The sequence below is a fragment of the Odocoileus virginianus genome, chromosome 21 (genome assembly GCF_023699985.2).
Source record: "Odocoileus virginianus isolate 20LAN1187 ecotype Illinois chromosome 21, Ovbor_1.2, whole genome shotgun sequence".
In the NCBI taxonomy this organism is placed as follows: Eukaryota; Metazoa; Chordata; class Mammalia; order Artiodactyla; family Cervidae; genus Odocoileus; species Odocoileus virginianus.
The window spans coordinates 38,366,085-38,382,150 of record NC_069694.1 but is presented as its reverse complement, the minus strand read 5'-3'; the positions used below and the strand labels follow the sequence as shown (position 1 = coordinate 38,382,150).

General features: G+C 37.4%; 2 protein-coding genes across 10 annotated transcripts in view; one reads left to right on the top strand and one right to left on the bottom strand.

Moving 5' to 3' along the window:
• TRMT10A (tRNA methyltransferase 10A) overlaps positions 1–12,931 on the top strand; it is a 37,548-nt gene extending 24,617 nt beyond the window's left edge. The window contains exons 9-10 of one of the 5 annotated variants that reach the window (XM_070452180.1): positions 200–8,150; positions 10,646–12,931. The gene's annotated coding sequence lies outside the window, so the exon portion shown is untranslated. Of the gene's footprint in view, positions 1–199 lie in introns of all 5 variants that reach the window. The other 4 variants (XM_070452176.1, XM_020884238.2, XM_070452179.1 and 1 more) reach the window with 4 other exon arrangements.
• C21H4orf17 (chromosome 21 C4orf17 homolog) overlaps positions 10,025–16,066 on the bottom strand; it is a 92,841-nt gene continuing 86,799 nt past the window's right edge. For all 5 annotated transcript variants that reach the window (XM_070452172.1, XM_070452173.1, XM_070452174.1 and 2 more), the window contains 4 exons: positions 15,330–15,411; positions 13,825–14,011; positions 12,765–12,808; positions 10,025–10,397 (listed from right to left, as the gene is read on the bottom strand). In XM_070452172.1, coding sequence (XP_070308273.1) covers positions 10,201–10,397; positions 12,765–12,808; positions 13,825–14,011; positions 15,330–15,411 — 510 coding nt within the window. In that variant the 3' untranslated portion in view covers positions 10,025–10,200. The remainder of the gene's footprint in view (positions 10,398–12,764; positions 12,809–13,824; positions 14,012–15,329; positions 15,412–16,066) is intronic.

The following is a 16,066-nucleotide window of genomic DNA, read 5'->3' as shown; positions in this document are numbered from 1 at the left end:
TAGTTAGTACTTAAATGCATCAAAAGGAGATATGTCTGCTGAAATAATAGGATTTTCTCTCATTCTTTTTTTTTTTTTAATTTTTAGAAGTTTATTTTTATTGAAGTTTAGTTGATTTACAAGATTTTGGGTATATCACAAAGTGATATGGTTATGCATATACACTGTATTTATAAAATACATATTTATTCTTTTTCAGGTTCTTCTCCATTATAGGTGATTAGAAGATATTGAATATTGTTCCCTGTGATACATAGTAAGTCCTTGTTTGTTTATTTTGTATGGAGTAGTGTGTATCTGTTAATCTCAAATTCCTAATGTATCTCATCCCCACTTTGCCCTTTGGTAACTTAAGTTTGCTCTTTGTGTCTGTGTGTCTGTTTTGTAAATAAATTCATTTGTATAAGTTTTTTTAGATTTCACATATAAGTGATGTGATGTTTGTATTTATCTGACTTACTTGACTTAGTATGATAATCTCTGGGTCCATCAGTGTTCCTACAAATGACATTATTTCATCCTTTAACATTCCATTGTGTTTGTGTGTACATATATATATATATATATATATATGTACACACACACATCACATTTTCTTTATCTGTTCATTTGTCAGTGGTCATTTAGGTTGCTTGCGTGTCTTGGCTATTGCAAATAGTGCTGCAGCAAACACTGGAGTGTGTGTATCTTTTTGAATTAAGAGTTTTTGCCTTTTCTGGAAATGTGCCCAGGAGTGTGATTGGTGAATTCTAAGGTAACTATTTTTAGTTTTTTAAGAAACCTCCATACTGTTCTCCATAGTGGGCTGCACCAATTTACATTCCCAGCTATAGTGTAGGAGGGTTCTCTTTTCTCCATAAGCTCTCCAGCATGTATTTGTTGACTTTTTGATGATGGCCATTTTGCCTGTTGTGAGGTGATACCTTACTGTAGTTTTGATTTGCTTTTCTCTAATAATTAGCAATGTGAACATCTCTTCACGTACCTATTGGCCATTGTATATCTTCTTTGGAGACATGTTTATTTAGATTGTCTGTACATTTTTGATTGGGTTTTTTTGGTTTGATTTTGATTTGTCTTGGCTCTCTGGTGGGCTGGGCAGTGTCTCCAGGTGAGTCCAGGGTCTTGGGCTCACTATTCTCTAGGCAGCCTATTTGTCATGGGTGGGGCTGTGTCCCTGGCCAGTTTGTTGTTTGTCCTGAAGCATCTTAGCACTGAAGTCCACAGGCTGTTGGATGGGTCTGATGCTCTTGGTGCTAATGAGCCAAGATGTTAACCGTCAACGGCAAGTGTTCACCAGGCTGGATGTTCCCTAGTGCGTCCATCACCGGTGTCTGTGCCCCCAGTGTGAGCCACAGCCATCCCTGCCTCTCCAGGAGACTGTCTGAAGCCCGCAGGTTGGTCTGGCCCAGGCTCCTATCAAATTGTGCTTTTGCTCTGGGTCCCAGTGTGCTTAAGACTGTGTGTGCCTTTCAGGAGTAAAGTCTCTATTTCCCCAGTCCTACGGGGCTCTTGACTGAATGCCCTGCTCGTTCTTCAAAGCCAGACGTTGAGGGAACTCATCTTCCCAGTGCCGGACTCCAGGCCGAGGTATCTGATGTGGGGCTCAGAACTCTCCTGTAAGAACCTCTACAGCCTAATTCTCCAGTTTGTGGGTCATCCACCTGGGGCCTATGGGATTTGATTATACTGTGAGTCTGCCCCTCCTGCCCCTCGTGTGGTTCCTTCTTGATGTTTCCAGTCTTTTTCATCAGTGATTGTTCTGCAGTTGTGATTTTGGTGTGCTCCTAAAAAGAGGTGAACTCAAGGTCTTTGTACTCACCATCTTGGCTGCTTTCTCATTTAATTTCTTTAAAAACACATGGTCTTTATAAAGCAAGCTCCTTTTTAAGGGAAAGGACATTGTTGAGACTGTTTCTCCAGAGATCAGAGTGTTTGTACTGTGGAGAATGTTAAAATACTTGGAAATGCCAAAAGGAAGCAATTCTAAAGATTCCTTTTAGGGATACTTTAGGAGGTGAATGAACAATTATGAAACCCACCAATTATAATCAGAAGGTAAAATGATGTATTATTTCACCTTTTAGCTGGGAAAGGTCACTGAGATGATACAGATAGAAGGCAAGAATTGTCCATAGAGCGCCAAGAATAGTACAGACAACTGTTGTAAAAAGTGAATAAGTAAGAAAAAAGAATGGCAGGGATTAGAATTAATGACAGCAGTGTTCTAGAACACTCATTGAAATTTCTTGCAGTTAGCATAGAGATGTTTATCTCTGGTTTCTTGGCTTCTTGCTAGACACATATAGTAGGCACTTAAATCGGAAGGGGAGAACCAGTGACAGAATCAAGAGATAATACAAGGAAATGTATGGCAAAACCAATACAATGTTGTGAAGTAAAATAAATAAATAATTTAAATTAAAAAAAAGATAATACAGTTAGTGGAAAGAGTTGGTTTAAATCTCCCCACTGCCTTGTGATAGTTGTGTGACTCTGGGCAAGTTATTCAACCTTTTTAGGTCTCAGGAATCCTCATTTGTAAAATGGAAATGTTATCCCATTTAGCCTATCCCTTAGGGTTATGCAGTCAGCTGGTTTGAAACCAAACAGCAGCTAACTTGATAATGCTTTCTCATATTGACATTCCTTCATTTCTTGTCTCATTTTCTCCGTTTCTCACTCTTCCTTTTTGACATTGCCTGCCCCCCAAAAGGAATAATGTATAACCCTTTGTTTTAGTCTTTGCTTTAAGGATTGTGAATTAGATAAGATTCTAAACATTCAGACTTTATAAATTTTTAGAATGAACATTTATCAAAGTACAGAAATCAGAGCTCCTTGAGGAAACATTGAAAAAACAGCACTAACATAAAACAGTGACAATGCAAGACAATATGTCTGTTCGATCACCAATAAACTCACTCAGGTTAGATTTTTAAAACTCAAAACCCAAACTTATGCTGTATTTAAGTAAGTTTACTCAGCAATGTTAAAAATAAAATAGAAGCGTATCAGGCTAATAATAAAAAGGAAGACAGAAGTCACAGTTTTAACATTGGTGGGAAGGTTCAACACTTTACAGTGAAACAAGGAAAAGAAAGGCATGTTGTAGTGTTCAAGAATGTAATCCTTAGTGAACCTATCATAGTTATGAATATCTGTGCACCAGGTAGCATGATATTCAAATTCATTGAAAGAAAACTCAGAATTATATGAAATATTAAGCAATGCGGTACTATATGGAGAATTTAATTCATTCTTTTCAATACATGATAGCTCAGGTGGACAAAGGATACATTTATGGAAGATGTAAATGCTAAAATTAATAAGAGATATAATTGGTATATACCCAGTTCTATAGGTGAAAAAAAGTTTTCCAGTGCATAAGGGACATTCATAAAAGTATATGTTAAATCACAAAGGAAAGTAATTTCAAAAGTAGAAATAATATAGGCAACATCTCTAATAACAATAAAAGTAGAAAATAAACTTCTAGGACAAGAGGAAAGGCTTGCAACCTAGAACCATAAAAAACAATATTGGAGATAGTTTCTTATAACTTAATTATAAAATTCTAAACTACATTTACACATCATTTCAAAATACATGAATCACAGTGAACAAAATTACAAAGACCACAGAACTACATCATCTACCATAATAGTTAGAAAATAAGCATGAAGAGAAACATTAGATGGGATATGTAAGATTTGAACAGCACAATTAACAAGCTTGGTTTAATGGATATACCTGTGTGTCTAACAACTTTAATATTCACATTATTTTCAAGTCTTATGGAACATTTATAAAATTGGCCATATGCTAACCCTCAAAGCTACCCACAAGAAAATTATTGTGGATCATTTTTGCCTATCTTATTATTTGATCACAATGCAGTTAAATTATAAATCATTTTAAAAAATACAAGTTTAAAAAGCGTATGTTTGGGAAATTGTTTTTTTTGAAAAGGCTTATCAAAACAGCTTATGGGTTGCAGAGGAAAAAATTAGAAAATATTTAGAAGCAAATTTAATGAAACAATGTGTGTTTAAACTTGTGGAGTGTAGTAAAACAGTTTAGAGGAAAATTTATAGCCCATTAAGTTAGAAAAAGAAGGACTAGCATTATTGAGCCATGCATTTAATTTAACAAGTTAAAAAAGAACAGAATAAAATTCAAAGTTGAAAGAGGGAAACAAGATAAATTCAGCATTAAAAGCAAAATAAACATACAGTTAAGAGGCTGAAGGCAACAATTCTTTGAAAAAAATAATAGTCTTTTAAAGAAGAAAACTTGAAGGAGACAAGACAATATAGAAATGATGGAGATATTAAATCGTAAACAAATGGGAATTATAAATTTGTCAGTACATATGAAAGTTTATGTGAAATGACAAAAAAAGTTAAAATCACCAAAAAATATTTAGTTCCCCAAAGAATTTTATAATTCTAAATAATTTGACTTAGTATTTTAAAATCTAGGGCCAAATGTTTTATGGGCATATCTTTGAGACATACCAAAAGCAAATACATATTTTACACAGATTCTTTGTAGAGAACTAAAAATGAGGGAACACTCATGAAGTTTGTTAACTATGCTGTTCAGGTCTTATATTTTCCACTTTAGGTCTTTGTTATGATAAACACATAACATTGAATTTACCTTCTGAACTATTTTTAAGTGTACGATTTAGTGAGATTATATAGAAAAACCCTAGTGAGCTTTTCGGCCAACCCAGTACAGTCACATTGTTGGGGAACAGCTTTCTAGAATATATTCATCACGCAATACTGAAACTCTATTCTCATTAAACATAAATTTCCCTTCCTCCTTCCCACCAGTCCTTGGTAACTATCTTTCTATCATTTTGACTATTTTAGATACTTCATATGGTAGAGTCATACAATATTGTCCTTTTATGACTGGTTACTTCACTTAGCATAATGTCCTCAAGGTTCATGCAAGCTATAGTACATGACAGAATTTCTTTCTTAGGCTGCACAGTATTCCATTGTACTACATTTTCTTTATCATTCATCTGTTTGTGAATATTTGGATTGCTTCCACCTCTTGGCTATTTTGAATAATGCTGTGATGAACATGAGTGTACATCTGTCTCTCTGAATCCTGCTTTCGTTTCTTTTCCATATATGCCCACAAATGGGATTAATGAATTGTATGTTAATTCCATTTTTCGAGGAAACTATACTGTTTTCCATGATACCATTTTATATTCCCATCAACAATGTATAAGCATTCCAACTTCTCTGTATCTCACCAAAACTTATTTTCTGTTCTTCTGATAGTGGCCATCCTGATGGGTATGAAGGGATATCTCATTGTGCTCATCTCTAATGATTAGTGATGTTGAACATTTTTTCACATACTTACTGGCCATTTGTAAAATCTGATTTGGAGAAATGTCTAATCAAGTCCTTTGCTTATTTTAAAATTGGTTTGTTTTCTATCATTGAGTTATAAAATTTCCTTACATTTTCTAGATATTAATCCCTTATCAAATATATGATTTGGAAATATTTTCTCCCATCCCATAGGTTGCCCTTTCACTATGTTGTTTCTTGTGCCATGGAGTTCTAAAATTTGATGGAGTCCCATTTATCTTTAATTTTATTGCCTGTGTTTTAGGTATCATATCCAAGAAATCACTGCTGAATCGAATGTCCTAAAGTTTTTCCCCTGTTTTCTTCTAGGAACTTAATAGTTTTAGGTCTTACATTTAGGTCTTTAATCAAATGAGTTAATTTTTTATAAAGTATAAGGTAACTTTATATCTTTGCATATGGTATCTGGTTTTCCCAGCGTCATTTGTTGAAGAGACTGCCCTCTCTCCATTGTATAGTCTCAGCACCTTTGTTGAAAATCATCTGGCCATGTATGCAAGCATTTATTTCTGGGCCCTCTATTCTTTTCTGTTGGTCTGTATGCCTATCTTTATGCCAGTATTGCTCTGTCTTAACTACTGTTGCTTAGTAATATGTTTTGAAATTAAAGAGTGTGAGGCTTGCTGCCTTTTTTTTTTAAAGATTGTTCTGGTTATTCCGGGTCCTTTAAAATTCCATATGAATTTTACAATTTTTCTTCTATTTCTATAAGAAGTGTCATTGAGAGTTTGATAGAGAGTGCACTGAATCTGTTGATCTCTTTGAGTAGTACAGACAGTTTAACATGATCGTCTTTCAGTCACTGCATGTGGAATGTCTTTTTTCCTTTCTTCTTTAATCTCTCCTAGCATTGTCTTTTAGCTTTCAGTGTGTAAGTCTTTCACCTCCTTGGTTAATTTTTTTTCTAAGTATTTTATCCTTTCTAATGCTATAGGACGAGGGATTTTTTTCCCCTTAATTTTCTTTTTGATTTGGTCATTGTAGTGTATCAGAATGCAACTGATTCCTAAGTGTTGATTTTGAATCTTCAACTTTACTGAATTTGTTAGTTCTAAAGGGGAATTTTTTTGTATGTGGAATCTTTAAGGTTTTTTACATATAAGATCATATCATCTGCAAATAAATCATTTTAATTATATTCTTCCCCTTATGCTTTTCCAATTTGTATATCTTTTATTTCTTGTCTAGATTGCTCTGGTTAGAATTTCCAGGACTGTTGAATAGAAGTAGTGAGAAGGGACATCTTTGCCTTGGTCCTGATCTTCAAGGAAAAGCTGTCAGCCTTTCGCTTTGTTGAATTCCATGTTAGCTATGGGCTTTTCACATATGGTCTGTTATGTTGAGGTAGCTTTCCTTGAATTCCTTGCTTGTTGACTGTTTTGATCATGAAAAGTTGCTGAATTTTGTTAGATTTTTTTCTGCAGATTGAAATAATGGTGTGATTTTTGGCCTTGATTTTGTTAATGTGCTATATTACACTGATTCTCCAAAATACAGAAAATATAAACTGACCAGTTATCACAGAAGAAATAAAATTGTCAAAGGACTACCACTCCTAAGACACCAAACCTACATGGTCTGATAGGTGAATTTTACTAAAGTGTGAAAGTATTACTAAGTTGTGTCTGACTCTTCGTGACTTCATGGGCTATAGCCCACCAGGCTGTTCTGTCCATGGAATTCTCCAGGCAAGAATACTATAGTGGGTTGCCATCTCCTCTTCCAGAGGATCTTCCTGACCGAGAGTTCAAACCCACATCTCCCACATTACAGGCAGATTCTTCACCCCCTGAGCCACCAGGGAAGCCTGAATTTTACTTAAGTTTGCAAGGGAAAGGAATCTACAATGCTATTGCAACCTCTCCCTGAAAGGGAAAAGAGAGGGCAAGCTTGGAAATGCATTTAATGAAGGAGCATAGTATAGTCTTCATACATATTAGTAGTGCCTAGTGGTTAAGCAAATAGATTTCAGCTACACTTTAAACCAGTCACTTTTGTATCAGTTAACTCTCCACCACAGAATAAAGTTGTAGTTGGAAATATGATTCCTGCTTAATAATTTTCTCAGCTTCCTTTCAGCTAGACTAATTCTCAACCATTGAAGCTGACTAGAAGTGACAATTCCCATTTCAAGACCAAGACTTGAAGCAGATGTCCCCTCCCTGTGGAAGCAGAATAATGTTCCCCCAAAGATCCTAATTCCTGGAATCTATGGTGTTACATGGTAAAGGGGAATTAAATTGCTAATCATTTGACCTTAAAATTATTTTGGATAACCTGGATAGCAGACAGGCTCTGTGTAATGATAGGATCCTTAACAGTGGAAGAGGGGTGCGCTGAAGAGTCAGTATTAGTGATGTGTTACAAGAAATACTCAACCAGCCCCTGCTGGCTTTAAAGACAGAGCGAGTCATGAGCCAAGGAGCGTGGGTACCCACTAGAGGTTGGAAAAAGCAAGGAAACAGATTCCCCCCTAAAGCCTCCAAAAGAAGTGAAGCCCTGCCAACACTTGGTTTTAGCCCAAGGAGATCTCTTTTGGATCTCAACCCTGGAATTTTAAGAATTTAAATATGTGTTGGCTTAAACCAGTTAAGTTTGTGGTAATTTACTATAGCAGCTATCGGAAGTTAATACTTTCTTCCACTTTTACTTTTTCCTCTCTTGCCAGGAAGGTGAAGTTAACAGTGAAACCTCGATAATGGTAGAGCCACAAGATGGAAGGATCAAGGGCCTGTGAATCACCAAGTAAAGTGAAGTCATCTATTGGTTGAAAACAAACACCTCAGACACTTATGTGTGGAAAAAAATCTGTTGTATTTGAATGATGACATTTGTTACAACTGTTCTGTCTCATTCCAGTGAGTTCAACTCTCAAAAGGAGGATATCAATAATAGCTACCTCAAATAGTTACTGTGAAAATTAAATAAGTTACTATAACTAAAGTATTTAGAATGATTCCTGACACACACTAAGTGTGGTATGTGTCAGTATTAAGATTGTGTGCATGTACTCACACACACACACAAAATTTATAAGAATATATTTATTTTTTAATATCACAGCAAACATTCTAAACAAAAGATTGGCTGATTGCTAGGTAGAATTCAGCAATACACTGAAAGAAGAATACAGCATGACCCTCAGTTCAGTCGCTCAGTTGTATCCGACTCTTTGCGAGCCATGAACCGCAGCTTGCCAGGCCTCCCTGTCCATCACCAACTCCGAGAGTTCACCCAAATTCATGTCCATTGAGTCGGTGATTCCATCCAACCATCTCATCCTCTGTCGTCCCCTTCTCCTCCTGCCCTCAATCTTTCCCAACATCAGGGTCTTTTCCAGTGAGTCAACTCTTTGTATGAAGTGGCCAAAGTATTGGAGTTTCAGCTTCAACATCAGTCCTTCCAGTGAACACCCAGGACTGATCTCCTGTAGGATGGACTGGTTGGATCTCCTTGCAGTCCAAGGGACTCTCAAGAGTCTTCTCCAACACCACAGTTCAAAAGCATCAATTCTTTGGTGCTCAGCTTTCTTTATAGTCCAACTCTCACATCTGTATGTAACTACTGGAAAAACCATAACCTTGACTAGACAGACCTTTGTTGGCAAAGTAATGTCTCTGCTTTTTAATATGCTGTCTAGGTTGGCCATAACTTTCCTTCCAAGGAGTAAGCGTCTTTTAATTTCATGGCTGCAATCACCATCTGCAGTGATTTTGGAGCCCCCAAAAATAAAGTCAGCCACTCTTTCCACTGTTGCCCCATCTATTTGCCATGAAGTGATGGGACCGGATGCCATGATCTTTGTTTTTTGAATGTTGAGCTTTAAGCCAACTTTTTCACTCCTCTTTCAGTGTCATCAAGAGGCTCTTTGGTTATTCTTCACCTTCTGCCATAAGGGTGGTGTCAAATGCATATCTGAGGTTATTGATATTTCTCCCACTGATCTTGATTCCATTTTGTCCTTCCTCCAGCCCAGCATTTCTCATGATGTACTCTGCATATATATGTACTCATGCACATACAAGCAGGGTGACAGTATACAGCCTTGACGTACTCCTTTTCCTATTTGGAACCAGTCTGTTGTTCCATGTCCAGTTCTAACTGTTGCTTCCTGACCTGCATATAGATTTCTCCAGAGGCAGGTCAGCATGGCCCTAGAGTGGTTTATTTTAAAAATACCAAAAGTTCAATATTAGAAAATAATGTTAATATCATTCACAGTTAGCAGTGAATAGAAAGAAACTAGCAGCAGTAGTTCCTTTCTGACTCATAAGTTGGACTATTAGAAAAATGCTCACCTCCTCACAAAACGAAAAATTGTTCCTAACTTATGACATTTGTTACAACTGTTTAACAAATGGTTTTTTCAATAGTCCTACATTATTGAACATAATACATTGCTAGAAGTAGCTCAGATGTTAAAATTTGTTTATTATTGTTGATTTTCTATCAGAGTTTGGAGGAGTGTTGAATTGAAATTGCCTAAATTCTGATTATGGATGAGTTTTCTAGTATCAGAGTCCAATACTTATGTACTAACATTAATAGTAGCCCCAGACTAGAAATGTAGTACATAAACAAACATTTATTTTACACAAGGTACTAATTAACTACAAATAGAAATATTTCCATTAATATTTATTTAGTAGCTTTATATACAGTTGCTTTGAGATTTACATGTACCACCATATAGAAGAGCTGTTGATTCCTCCATACCAAAAATGTGTTTTTCATAATTGATGTCATAACAAAGTGAAACTTGCGTTTCTGAAAGGTTTAGCCCAGTATACCATTTCTACCTTTGGTATGTTACAGGATAAAATTCTCTTTGGGCAGAGAGATTATATCCTTGTTGGGTACTCCTTGCTGACACTGGCTTTGTTGATTTGCTCTCCTGAGTTTTAGGCCTGGGAAGAGATTTTGGCTTGCTGAAATATTCTGCAACGGGTATTTTCATCTCATTTCTTCTTATAAACAATGGAGGCTTGCCCTCTGAAATAGAAAAAGTCTCAATAAGACCATAATTGAGACATCCAAATATAGTAGCTTCTGCCATGTCTTAGTAGCAAATGACATACAAAAAAAACTTTATGAAGTTTGGGTGATTCAGATACACCCAAAATTCATAAAATTATTTATTCTCATCTTTATTACCACCTGCTCATCTTTAATAAGCTAATTTGTACTACAACATGCAGGATACGTTCTTTCAGTTTTATAATCAAACATTATTTTGGTAGGAACCATTTAGAGCTGGTGATGGGCAAAGGATGGGACCAGTGAGAGAGAGAGGTGAAGGATCTACAGTCCTGACAAAAAAACAAAGCAGACAGCAGGTTAAAACAACTGCACTGATAAGACCTTCCCAAGGCCTACACTGGCTCCACCCAAGCAGAAAGGTGAGTCTGCGGAGACGCTAAATGCCAGATCGGGAAAGGAGGACGTCAAGGCTGTATATTGTCACCCTGCTTACTTAACTTATATGCAGAGTACATCATGAGAAATGCTGGACTGGATGAAGCACAACTGGAATCAGGATTGCTGGGAGAAATATCAATAACCTCAGATATGCAGATGACACCACCCTTATGGCAGACAGCAAAGAAGAATTAAAGAGCCTCTTGATGAAAGTGAAAGAGGAGAGTGAAAAAGTTGGGTTAAAACTCAACATTCAGAAAACTAAGGTCATGGCATCTGGTCCCATCACTTCATGGCAAATAGATGGGGAAACAGTGGAAACAGTGACTTTATTTTTTGGGGGCTCCAGAATCACTGCAGATAGTGACTGCAGCCATGAAATTAAAAGACGCTTGCTCCTTGGAAGAAAAGCTATGGCCAACCTAGACAGCATATTAAAAAGCAGACACATTACTTTGCCAACAAAACTCTGTCTCGTCAAAGCTATGGTTTTTCCGTAGTCATGTATGGGTGTGTGAGTTGGACTATAAAGAAAGCTGAGCACCGAAGAATTGATGCTTTTGAACTGTGGTGTTGGAGAAGACTCTTGAGAGTCCCTTAGACAGCAAGGAGATCCAACCAGTCCATCCTAGAGGAAATCACTCCTGAATATTCATTGGAAGTACTGAAGCTGAAACTCTAATACTTTGGCCACCTGATGTGAAGAACTGACTCATTTGAAAGACCATGATGCTGGGAAAGATTGAAGGCAGGAGGAGAAGGGGACGACAGAGGATGAGATAGTTCGATGGCATCACAAACTCAAAGGACATGAGTTTGCATAAATTCCGGGAGTTGGTGATGGACAGGGACGCCTGGCGTGCTGCAGTTCATGGGGTCACAAAGAGTCGGACACGACTGAGTGAACTGAATACCTACACCAAAGACTAAGGGGTATGATTTGGGGGTTTGTATACAAGTATCTAGACACAGTAAAATATATTTGAGACCTGCAGATAAGACATAAAATTGAATAATAGAAATCATCACTGTCAGGATTTTATGGTCCTAGGGTAAAGAATTTGTTAGGAGTCAGATACAACAGACCATCCTTGGAGTGTCAGAGTAAGTGAATGTTTTCTAATTTCTAAACTATACTTATTATTGCCTCATATTAGCAAATAACACTTCTTTGGGGTTTGATTAACCCCAACAGAAACTGCTGGGGTCTAGAGTGACCTCATGGATCTAATTGATTGCTGTATCATTCCTGGTGTAAGAGGGACTTGTAAGACAATTCGAGGCTTGTAGACATGCTTCATAGTGGCTGCTCTCTAGTCATTGTTGCTATGTTTGTTTTAAAGCTAGGAGTTGGCCGAACCCACAGGCATATTTAGATTGGGCTGTTTTGGACCAAGCTAGGACTTTCCACAATTCTTGGTATGTCTTGGTCCCGATTGCAGGCTGGGGCTGGACTTCTGAGAGGGACACAAAGCTGGTGCTCTCCTGCTGCTGATTCAAGCTGTGTCTCAGGCATATGTTGTGGCTGATTGCCAAAATGTTACTGTTTTCTCGGGCTGACTTTGTTTCAAGTGAAAATCATTTAGTTCAATGACAGTTTAGCTGTGAAAAACCCAAACTGATATCACCATTCTTTTTTTTTTTTGTTAGGTCAGTGCAGGTCTCCAGTCACTGGATTGAAATGACCAAACCTAGAGTTCCTGCGGTCTTGCTTCTCAAGTAGTGTGATGAGGCACTTTGCCTTTCAAAACAAAGTCAAATACAGGTCAGTTTTACCTCTACGAGAAATTCAGCAGATGCTGTCCCTTAAGAGTAGCTGTAAATCACTATTGCATTATACTCCCTTTAAAACCATAGATCGTAATACCTGTGTCTCCAACTAGTTAGATACTTACTGGTTTTCTTATATCAATTCAGTAATTATCACAAACTGTACTTAACCTTTCAGTACTTCCTTATTTTCTTCAGATCCTTGACTTGACACTCTAAATCAATTGGAGAAACAAAATGAAATTCACAGATACAAATATTTTCTATAGACTGAACCATCATCAACAAGTTAAGAAATGTATGTTTCTTAAATAAACATCTCTGTTTTTTGATGCAGATAGCATTGAATGTACTTTCTGATGAAAAATTCTTCTGACTTGAAGTAAACATATGAACAGTACATCAGATATTACACACTAGGGTAGAGAAACAGACCCTATCTCCCACTCTCAAATTGTATGGAAACTTCAAGGTGGCAACCATTTGCAATGTAAAATTCTCCTCCATCTGAATGCTTTTTAAAGTGACATATTACTTGTTTTGAGTATTTATTTTCTCCAAATTTAAGATTTACCCAACTTTTGCTAATTTTAAAGCAAAATGATTTTCTTTCCCAGCTTAAATAACATCTTACCACATTCTTTCACTATGATGTTACACATAAATATGTATTTTCTTCTGTCATTAAAATTACAAGGCTTGAGAAAAGTTCCTGCTGAAATAATTCCTAATTCCCTTAATAGTTGTTTTTCCTTCTGGTAGCCCCCAGGCATATGTCAGGGAAAATTAGGTTAAGCAATTTGTTTTAATCTTGCATTGTTCTAGACAGAAAGAAAAAGTGATACCTATATAATATGCATTCTTGCAAAGTATACAATAACAATGAAGTTTGGTTTTCTTTATTGCTTCTGTTTTTCAGTAAACTAAGAACCACTACATTTTCTTAGATTTCTGGGTGGTTCCTCTGAGTGGAAAGGGAACTTTTCTCAAAAACATAGGTTGTTGGGTAAGGAAGACATGGCCTCTGCCAACATGCTCTAAATAGTAGAATTTAGAATGATTTCTTTCATTTTCATAAATGTAATATGAGAAAACAAGTACATTGTTGTCATTTACTGAGTAAGGAGGATACTTAAAACCAGCAATTTTAGTGTTTTGAAAGATAACCAAAAGGGAATTCAAAGTCATTATGAACCACATGCCCCGTAAACTGGCCATCGGGCTTGATTACCTCCTCTGTTGATGTCCTTCCCTAGAACTTGTTAGCACCTTTGATTTTGCTGATGAATTTGAGGGTGACTTAACTTTGGGTGGCTCCCCAGTCTCTGCTGCTGGTTCAGCTGAGGTGTTTCTTCTGAGGCGAGTTAAGTTTATCTCAGCCAGTTCAGCATGAATCAAAGCTGAGACCCACTCCTTTTCTGATTTAAAAAAGAGAGGGGTCATGAAAGTTATACTTATCACGTTGGCTAGAAACACAGGATTAGTTCTTTTACCCAGCACTCCAATGTGAAAGGTAACCTGTTTTCTGGGTAGGCACCTTTGTGTGAGTTAAGGTTTTTAGAGAAAAGGTGGTTCACATCAACCTAGTTTCTCTCCCCCTGTGATATTGCAGACTGCTCAGAATAGCTAACTCACGGGGGTACTTGTCCCTGAGTAGCAGTGGAATAGATTTTAAATATTGAGTACAAAATCCAGCCTTACAGGCCACTACCAAATGAAAACAAAGATACCTATAAAAAATACTAAGTACAGTATGAGCTCATGAAAATTAAAACTAATATTTAAATAAGTTATAAGCATCTCTGAAAAGATACGTATCAAAGCATTACTAAAGTGGTGTCTGATAATTTTATTTTTCTTTTTTTTGGTCTGGCTCACCTTTTTTTTTTTTTTTGCCCAACAGTAAGCACTCATTATTTGTGTAAATTTTTAAAAGTTATATTCTTAAAAAGGAAAAAAAAAAAGTAAAAACTCCTTACCCCCAAATACTTCTCAGTTGCCTGCCAAGTAATCTTGAATTCGTGAAGTAAAGTATTCCAAATTCTCCCCATTTAAAATTATCAATCTATCCCTAACACATGGGTATCCCCTAGCTCTGATTACTACAGTGATTTTCAAAGGGTGCTCCCCAGACCAGGCTTATCAGCATCACCTGGGAACTTGGTAGACGACCCTATTCTCAGGCCCCACCCACCTCAGAAGTTTTGCCTCAGTCAGTCAGATGACCAGCTAGGTTTGAGGATGGCTGCTCTGTGCTATTTATGGTCATCCCACTTGGGGACTGGCATATATTTTTCATGAAACAGACCAGAAAGAGCCTAAAGGAGGCTGGGAGATGACTGACTTGATGGTTTTGGTGAGGAACTGGCAGAGGTGTTAGAATCTGGAACTTGGAAGGCGATGCTCTTGCCATCCACAACGAAGAGGGGAAACAGGCTGTGTTGAGGGCTCCCAGCAGGCCAGAGATATGCTCAGGGAGAGCCTGGGTGCATGGGCTCGGGGGGAGAAGCACAAACCAGCTCTGGACACAAGTGTTTCACATCACCCACAAAGGTTCAGTTTGGGGCATGACCAGCTTGTGTGCCGTTGGATATACAGGACTCCGATACTGAATACTAGGGAAATAAAATTGCAGCATTGTCTCTGCAAATCCAAGGTAGAAAACTTCAGACACTGGCACATTTCCTAGTTTCTGGCCATGAACTGAGCTCAGTGTTCACAAATACGTACTCTCACCTTTTGAACTCGCATGAAGCAGCCACTGTAGAACTTCTGCCAGAGAATCAGTGCGTAAAATGTTGCAGAGCTTTTCCAGAATCTGACAGAGAATATTAGGGTTACATAGTGAGCAAAGTTTATAAGGTTTCCTTTACTCTCTCCACAGTCTTGTCTTCCCACATGTCACTCTGTACACAGTGTTCAAGACAACTGGGATTTTAACTTGGAAGCCAGATTTCAAATAGGAAAAAACATCTTCAGTACAAATGTAGTTGATTCCTGAGCAAGGCAAGGTTAGTCTACTGCCAACCCTCTAGGCAGTCGAAAATCCAACTATAACTTAGAGTCAGCCCTCTGTATAGGTGGCTCCTCCATATTCTAAATTCCACATCCATGGATGCAACCAACCATGGATCATGTAGCACTGTTGTATTTACTACTGAAAAAATTCCATGTTAAAGTGGACCCACGCAGTCCAAACTCATATTGTTCAAGGGTCAACTGCAATAGTTTAGGTTAAGCCATGCATGCAGTTTTCTTTTGTTTTGTCTGTTCAGTACCAACATCTTATGGAGGAGCAATTCACTTTTCTTCTCTTTGGGAACTGATCCTTTCCTACTGCACCATGGGATTCTCTGGTCACAGAACTGTCCCATTCGTTTTGCTCCTCTCTGTAGTGAGTGAACCTAGCTGGATTCTTCATTGTTCCTCAGGCCCCAGAACACAGTGATTGGCCTAATCGGATAGGAATATGA